The 7668-nt window shown below is 51.8% G+C and overlaps 1 protein-coding gene across 6 annotated transcripts in view; it reads left to right on the forward strand.

The window, feature by feature from the left end:
* The window catches only part of Hyou1 (hypoxia up-regulated 1), a 13581-nt gene extending 6733 nt beyond the window's left edge, over nucleotides 1–6848 (forward strand). For 5 of the 6 annotated variants that reach the window (XM_004636427.3, XM_023721141.1, XM_023721140.1 and 2 more), the window contains 13 exons: nucleotides 447–585; nucleotides 1520–1580; nucleotides 1713–1792; nucleotides 2120–2293; nucleotides 2418–2587; nucleotides 2681–2768; nucleotides 2893–3015; nucleotides 3611–3744; nucleotides 3856–3940; nucleotides 4113–4353; nucleotides 4446–4496; nucleotides 5351–5401; nucleotides 5496–6848. In XM_004636427.3, the coding sequence (XP_004636484.1) occupies nucleotides 447–585; nucleotides 1520–1580; nucleotides 1713–1792; nucleotides 2120–2293; nucleotides 2418–2587; nucleotides 2681–2768; nucleotides 2893–3015; nucleotides 3611–3744; nucleotides 3856–3940; nucleotides 4113–4353; nucleotides 4446–4496; nucleotides 5351–5401; nucleotides 5496–5557 (1459 nt within the window). In that variant the 3' untranslated portion in view covers nucleotides 5558–6848. The remainder of the gene's footprint in view (nucleotides 1–446; nucleotides 586–1519; nucleotides 1581–1712; nucleotides 1793–2119; nucleotides 2294–2417; nucleotides 2588–2680; nucleotides 2769–2892; nucleotides 3016–3610; nucleotides 3745–3855; nucleotides 3941–4112; nucleotides 4354–4445; nucleotides 4497–5350; nucleotides 5402–5495) is intronic. The other variant, XM_023721143.1, reaches the window with a different exon arrangement.
* The last annotated feature ends 820 nt before the right edge of the window (nucleotides 6849–7668 follow it).

Here is a 7668-nt window from a genome sequence, read left to right on the forward strand (position 1 = left end):
GGCACAGCTGGCATGTGACCTGAGGAGCGGGGAGGAGCTTCCATGGTTGAATGGAAGCAGATGGTGGGGTTAGGGTTAGGAGTGAGAGCTTCTCTGGGATTTTTTTGTTTTGGTTCTTTGGTTGGTTGGTTGGTTGAATGGTTGGTTGATTGGCTGGTTGGCTGGCTGGCTAGCTGGCTTTTTTGGAGACACAGTCTTATTGTGCAGTTCAGGCTGACCTTAAACTCGTGATGTAGACCAGACTGGCCTCAACCTAACAGTGATCCTCCTGCATCAGCCTTCTTGCACCACCATGCCCAGCTTGTGAGAGCCTCTCTGGAGTGTGCTTTTGTTCTTCTGACTGTGGCCTTGAACAGGGCCCTGGCACCTCATGCAGGAGGCTGCAGTCTGGAGTTGAAGGAGAGCTTGGTCGGGTGCCTGCCTCAAGCTCTTCTTCTCCCACTCAGGGTATTTGGCTCTCAGAATCTGACCACAGTGAAACTGAAAGGTGTGGGCGACAGCTTCAAGAAGTATCCCGACTACGAGTCTAAGGGCATTAAGGCACACTTCAATCTGGACGAGAGTGGCGTGCTCAGTCTGGACAGGGTGAGAACAACAGGAGATCTGAGTACAGGCTGGGGCCTGGGCTCTGTCAGCCTTTACCAAAGTGGCTTCAGGACCGTAAAGAAAGGTCTAGGAATCTGGTCCATCTTGGCTTCCTAAAAGGTAACCAAAAAGGTGATGTAGGCTTCTTTAAGCCTGTAAATGCTTATAGGCACTGTAACTTGGTTACTGAGAACTACAGAATGATTGAGAAGCCCATTTTTTCTGGATTTAGTATCTCCTAGCATATACTGTGGAAAAAGATGGCGTGTAGTGTTAGCGAGTAGCTTCATGGATGGCTGTAAGCGGGGAAAGGAGCTGTGGTCCTGTCTTCCAAGGGCACACTGTCAGAGTAGGTGACCATCCACAATCCTTAAGGAAAGGCAGGAGAGCTGGGTGTGGTGGCACACATCAGTAATCCCAGCATTTGGGAGGCTGAGTGAGGTAGGACGATTGAGAGAGTTCAAGAATATCCTGAATTGCATAGCAAAACCTTGTTTCAAAAAGAAGAAAAGGGGGGCTGGTGAGATGGCTCAGTGGTCTAAAGCACCTACTTAGAACAAGCTGAGCAAAGCACAGGGACCGCGGTTCAATCCCCCAGCACCACATGCCAGCCAGCCCCACCCCCTGGTGGGCTGAGCTGGCCACACACACATATACACATAAATAAAATAAATGAAAAATTAAAAAAAAAAAGAGAATTTAAAAAAATTAAAAAAAAAAAAAAAAAAAAAAAAAAAAGAAGAAGAAAAGGCAGGAGAGGAACTGGGCTTGCATAGCTGCAAGTCTGATAGTGCATAATCAGGCACTCACTGTGGCAGGTCTTTCTGGAGAAACGAGATTGGTCTCATACTCAGTGATCCTCCTGCTTCAGCCTCCCAAGTGCAGGGCTTGCCTGGCTAGCATGTGCCTTTCTTCATTTCTAACCTGTTTTCAGGTGGAGTCTGTATTTGAGACGCTGGTGGAAGACAGCCCAGAGGAAGAATCCACTCTCACCAGTAAGATGAGTGTGTGCCCTGTGTGTGGGTGGGGTACGAGAGCACCTGCCGGTGCGCTCTGGGAGAGATGGACAGGGCGTGGCCCTTGGGTCGGAGCTGGAACCACTGGCTAGTCAATTTCCGCACTTCCAGAGCTTGGCAATACCATTTCCAGCCTGTTTGGTGGTGGCACCACAGCAGATACCAAAGAGAACGGGACAGATGCTGTTCAGGTGGGTGAGCTCACAGTGGACAGCAGCATGGCCAGGGCGTGGCGGCAGGGGCAGGGGGCAGCCCTGCTGATGCGACGCAGTGGACCTCCTTTGCCTCACCCTTCGCTATGTTACCACGCCCACCACCCTCACCTCTGGCCATTCCCTGTGCCAGAGCCTGCGGCCTTTCCCCTGGTCTGCATTTCTCTCAGCTGCCTGTGGCTCCCCACAGGCTGTAACCTGAGCATTGATCCCCTCCTAGAGAGCAGAGGAGCTGGTGTGGCTGTCGCCTGGCCCAGCTCTAGCTCTGCTGCTTCTGGCCATCCAGAGACCTTGATTGTTCTGCAGGAAGAAGAGGAGGGCCCTGCTGAAGGAGGCAGGGATGAACCTGCAGAGCAGGTGGAAGCTGAAGTCCCAGTGGAGGGATCCCCTCAGCCCCCACCCACAGAGCCCAAGGGAGATGCAGCCCCTGAGGGGGAAAAGCCCTCCGAAAAGGACAATGGGGGCAAGTCTGAGGCCCAGGTGAGCTGTGGGGAGAGGGAGACTGGTGGACCCAGGGCCTGAGGTGGGGACGGAGGCCTGCTTCATTCTTTCCTCCATGGAGGAAGCGAAGGCTCTTCCTGATCTTCCAACTCTTCCCACCCAGATGCCCAGTGAGAAGGAGGATTTGGGTCCTAAAGGTGCCCCTCCATCCGAAGAAGAAAAAAAGCAGAAGCCTGCCCGGAAACAGAGGATGGTGGAAGAGATTGGGGTGGAGCTGGTTGTTCTGGACCTGGCTGACTTGCCAGAGGATGAACTGGCTCGCTCAGTGCAAAAGTAAGGAGAGAGAGAGTGAGAGAGGCCTGCACCTTGGAAAGCTTGTGTCCTGACCTGCCCTCTTCCTCTCCCTACCTCTCCCTCCTTCTGCAGACTTGAGGACTGGACCCTTCGAGACCTAGAGAAACAGGAACGAGAGAAAGCTGCCAATAGCTTGGAAGCTTTTATCTTTGAAACCCAGGTTGGCAGGCTGGGGCAGTGCCTTCGGGCCCTGGAACTTGGGCTTGAGGATGTGTGCTGAGCCCTGCCCTTGGGCCTATTGCAAGTGTTCATTTGTGTGTATGTGTCTCCCTGCCCCACCCTAGGACAAGTTATACCAGCCAGAGTATCAGGAAGTGTCCACAGAAAAGGAACGTGAAGAGATTGCTGGGAAACTCAGCGCTGCATCTACCTGGCTGGAAGATGAGGGTTTTGCGGCCACCACTGTGGTGAGGCACTTCCCAGGACATGATGGGTGGGATGGGAACTCTTTGCCCCCCTCGTCCAGGTTCTGAAAGAGAAGAGCTGGGGCTGAGGCCATAAGTATCTCAGGGCTGGGGAAGTAGCTCAGTAATAGAGAGTTCACCTAGAATGCCTGAAGCCCTGGGCTCAATCTCTGGCACTGCAAAAAACAGGGAGGTATAGGCAGGTGCAGTGGTGGGCATCATAGCCCCAGCTATCAAGAAACTGGGATAGGAAGACCACGTGCACAAGTTGAGGCTATCCTGAGCAACATAGACCATCTCAGGAGAAAACAGGTGGGCTTTGTGGGAATGTAGTTCAATGTAGAGCTTACCTAGCAGGAGAATCCCTGGGTTTGATCCCCAGCATCTAGCCAGATATGGGTGAGCATGCCTATAAATCCGGCACTTGAAGGCTAGGGCGGGAAGGTTGCTGTAAGTTCAAGGTCAGCCTGAACTACATAGTGAGACCCCATCTCAAAAAAAAAAAAAAATCCCTGCACCAAAAACAAAATAGGTAGAGGACTGACTCCTAAGGGTCCTGCCATCTTTTCCACCCCTGTGCTCACCCTCATGTCTGTAGATGTTGAAGGATAAGCTGGCTGAGCTGAAGAAGCTGTGCCTAGGAATGTTTTTTCGGGTAGAAGAACGCAAGAAGTGGCCTGAACGGCTGTCTGCCCTTGACAATCTCCTCAACCATTCCAGCATATTCCTCAAGTGAGTGTCTGTGCTGTTTGTTTTCTGTCCGGTGCTGCCATGGCCACAACTCCCCATCGCCCCACCCTGGCCACCTCTGCCTGCCAGGCTGATCTCCTCTCTGGCTTCCAGGGGTGCCCGACTTCTCCCAGAGATGGACCAGATCTTCACTGAGGTGGAGATGACAACGTTAGAGAAAGTCATCAATGAGACCTGGGTAATCACTTTGTGAATATGTGACTGGACACTTAGTTGGCACCAGGAGGCCAGTGGCCAGGGGTGACAGGTTTCTGGGCTGTGGAAGAGACTGAGGCTAGTATGATTTCATCTGGGACAGACACCTGCTTTTTCTAGGAGTCTCTCTGAGCCTGTGCTGGTCTCTTCCACAGTCCTGGAAGAATGCAACTGTAGCTGAGCAGGCCAAGCTTCCTGCCACAGAGAAGCCTGTGTTGCTCTCAAAAGACATTGAGGCTAAGATGATGGCACTAGACCGTGAGGTACAGTATCTGCTCAATAAGGCCAAGTTTGCCAAGCCTCGGCCCCGGCCCAAGGACAAGAATGGTACCCGGACAGAGCCTCCCGTCAATGCCAGTGCAAACAACCAGGAGGAGAAGGTCATTCCACCAGCAGGTGAGGGCAGGGGCTCAGCACAAGTGGCAGCGGGCAAAAAGAAGCCCACATTTCTCTCCTGGGGTGACCTCTTACTCCTGGTTTCCCTCTAGGCCAGGCTGAAGATGCAAAGCCCATTTCAGAGCCCGAGAAAGTAGAGACTGGTGAGTTGGGGTGACCAGAGGTGGGAATGGGGATGTTGTGTCGGCCTGGGTGGGGCTCCACATAGCAGGCATGGAGGCCTGTTCCAGATGGCCCTTGATGTCTGGGTGGCCATTACTTAAAAAAAGAAATTTGTGTTTCAGGGCTGGGAATTTGGCTCAGTAGTAGGGTGCTTGCCTAGCAAGCTGGAAACCCTGGGTTCGGTTCTCAGCACCAAAAACAAAAAAATAAACCTCCCCCCCAAAAAAAATGTTTCTTAGGGCTCAGTGGCACAAATGTTTGCTCAGCAAGCACAAGGTCCTGAATTCAATTCCTAATGCCAAGTAGAAAAAAAAAATTTTAAATTAGGCATACAAGCCAGGTATGGTGATGCATGCCTGTAATCTCAGCACTTGGGAGGCTGAGGAAGAAGGATCATTGTCAGTTGACCAGCTTGTGCTACAAATAGAGCTGAGACCTGCCTGAACTGTATAGCACAATCCTGTCTCAAGGGCCAGCAAGATAGCTTAGTGGACTAAGCACCTGCTTAGGCAAGCGCAGGGACCAGGGTTCAATCCCTGGGCACCACATTCAGTGCCAGCCCTGCCCCTGGGCACACAGCTGGCTGCAGAGACCAAGTATGGTGGTGCACACCTGTAATCCCAGTGCTGGGAAGGCTGAAACCAGGAGGGTCACTACCAGTCCAAGCTGTTAGTGAGACCCTGTACCCAAAAAAAAAGTCGTCTGAAAAAAACAAAAATAAACAGACCTACTGTATCCACACATCCTAAAGTACTTAATTAGCTGGCTTTTTACAGAATAGTTTGCTGCCCTTCTATTAAGCTCTAGTGACTAAACTACTTTTTCCACAATGCAGGGTCTGAAACAGCAGACACTGAGACCCTGGAGTTAGGAGGGCCAGAAGCAGGTAAGGACGGGGCGGGGGTGCTGAGCAGTCACTGGACCTCATGCAGAGAACCAGGGCTGCTTCCTTCTGACCTGGTGTCCCAAACTCCCAGCAGAACCTGAGCAGGAGGAGCAGCCAACAGGACAGAGGCGGCCTTTGAAGAACGATGAGCTATAACCTCACCTCCGTCTCCCTTCCTCCCAGCCCCTTCTTTTGCCACCACTATTTATTACACATCACGTGGGGGCTTGACTTCCTGCTCTCACTGGAAATGACATGTGGGGAAGGGGTGGCGCCACTCACCAGGTTCTTCTGGAATAGCCCTGTGGTTAAAACCTGAATATGTCTGGACCCCATCCCACTCTCACTCCTGGGTCCTCTACCCATCCGGTCTGCCTTGGGGGAGAATCACTAATATGTCTTAATTCCTTGCTGATGGAGACCTGGTAGCGGGAAGGCGTCTGGATTACAGGAGAGCATCCTTCCCCCTCCTTCCCTCCTTCCCTCCCCGCCTTGTAGTGGCATCTGCTTTGGGCTAGTCTGCCGAGCACCTGTCACCAGGCTTTGTTTCCGAGTGCCTGTCTCTGCTCATTTCCCCCCACCAAAGTGTTCTCTTCCCCTGAACTCCCTTGCCCACCCACTTTCTCTTCATTTGCTTCCCTGCTTCCTGGCACACACTGGGTTCCTCTTTCCCCCTTGCCCAAAGCGTTCCCGGTGGATTGGCTGGAGTCAGTTTGAAGTGTTCCCACTGCACGTGAGTCTTGGTGGCCAGAGCAGGCAGGAACAGCATCAGTGGGAAGCTGCTGTATGGGGAGGAAGCTGGGCAAAAGCGCTGAAGCTCCCGTCTGGGGGCACTTGGGCCCGAGAAAACCAGTAGAATGATGGGTGCAGGTGCAGTGTCCTTCCCAGGAGCCAGGTACTCCAGGTGGCAGTGACTGACTGTCCCTCCTGCTGTCCTTCCCCTTCCGGGTGGAGCCTTTCCCTTGCTCCTCTCCTTGGGCTGACCAAAATGTGCTTTCTACTGTGAGGCCCCTATCCCAAGACCCCTGGGGGATGGAGAGACCTTGGTGTGAATGTAAAGGTGCCACAGAGAGGCTGTGGGTACAGGAAGAGGCTCAGGGCTAGCCTGCCTGCCGTGCATTGCTCTGCTGGAGCGGGGGCCCTTCCCCACTCTGCTGTGGCCTAGGGGGCCTGTCCTCCAGTACTCCGTCTGTAGTGGCAGATGGGGCTGGCTCACAGCTCCAGGACGAGGCAAACCTGGTTGTCATTCATTTTGTCCCCACCCCTACCATCCTTTTTTTTCTTTTGCCACATTGGCAGCAAGGGACCTAAGTCCCATCTCTTCCCCTACCCTCGTTTGAGTTCTTTCATTAGCAATTGAAGCTGGATAGACAGGTTTAAATCAAATTGTACTTTGCTCCATTGTTAATTGAGAAACTGTTTCAATAAAATATTCTTTTCTACAATTTGTGCTTTTGACTTCTTAAAATATATTTTCTTTCTTTCTTTCTTTCTTTTTTTTTGTGGAACTGGCTTGCCAGGCAAGCGCTTATTCTACTGAGCTATCTCCCTGGCCCACATTTTCTTTTAAATGTATTTATTTGGTATACAGGGTCTTGCTATGCAGCTTGGACCCAGCGATACATATTTTCTAAACTCACTTTGTAGCCCAAGGCTGGCCTCAGTGAGCCTCCTACCTCAGCCTTCCAAGTGCTGGAATTGTAGGGGTATGCCACCATCCCTAGCCCATCAGCTTGCTTGCTTGCTTGCTTATTTATTTATTTATTTATTTATGGCAGAACCAGGGATTGAACTCAGGCCCTTGTGCTTGCCAGGCAAGCACTTATTCTACTGAGCCATCTCCCCAGTCCCCCCCACCCCCATCAGCATATTTAGTATAGAAGGTTGGGTAGAAGTTTGTATGATACCACTGGACTGAGTATTGCATGCCTGTAATCCCAGCACTTGAGCCGAGGCAGGAGGATTGAGGCAAGTCTGGGGTCAGGCTACACTACACTTTCTAAAAAAAAAAAAAAATGTTTATAATAAAATTATGGAAGACCGGGGAGGTGGCTCAGCAGAATAAGCACTTGCCTGGCAAGTACAAGGACCTGAGTTCAATCCCCAGTTCCACAAAAAAAAAAAAATCAAAAAGGTATTTTGGGCTGGAGAGATGGCTCAGTGGTCTAAAGCACCTACTTACAACAAGCTTAGCAAAGCATCAGGGACCGCGGTTCGATCCCCCAGCACCACATGCCAGCCAGCCCTGCCCCCTGGTGGGCTGAGCT

This window comes from Octodon degus, unplaced genomic scaffold, assembly GCF_000260255.1.
Source record: "Octodon degus isolate 3935 unplaced genomic scaffold, OctDeg1.0 scaffold00080, whole genome shotgun sequence".
Classification (NCBI taxonomy): domain Eukaryota; kingdom Metazoa; phylum Chordata; class Mammalia; order Rodentia; family Octodontidae; genus Octodon; species Octodon degus.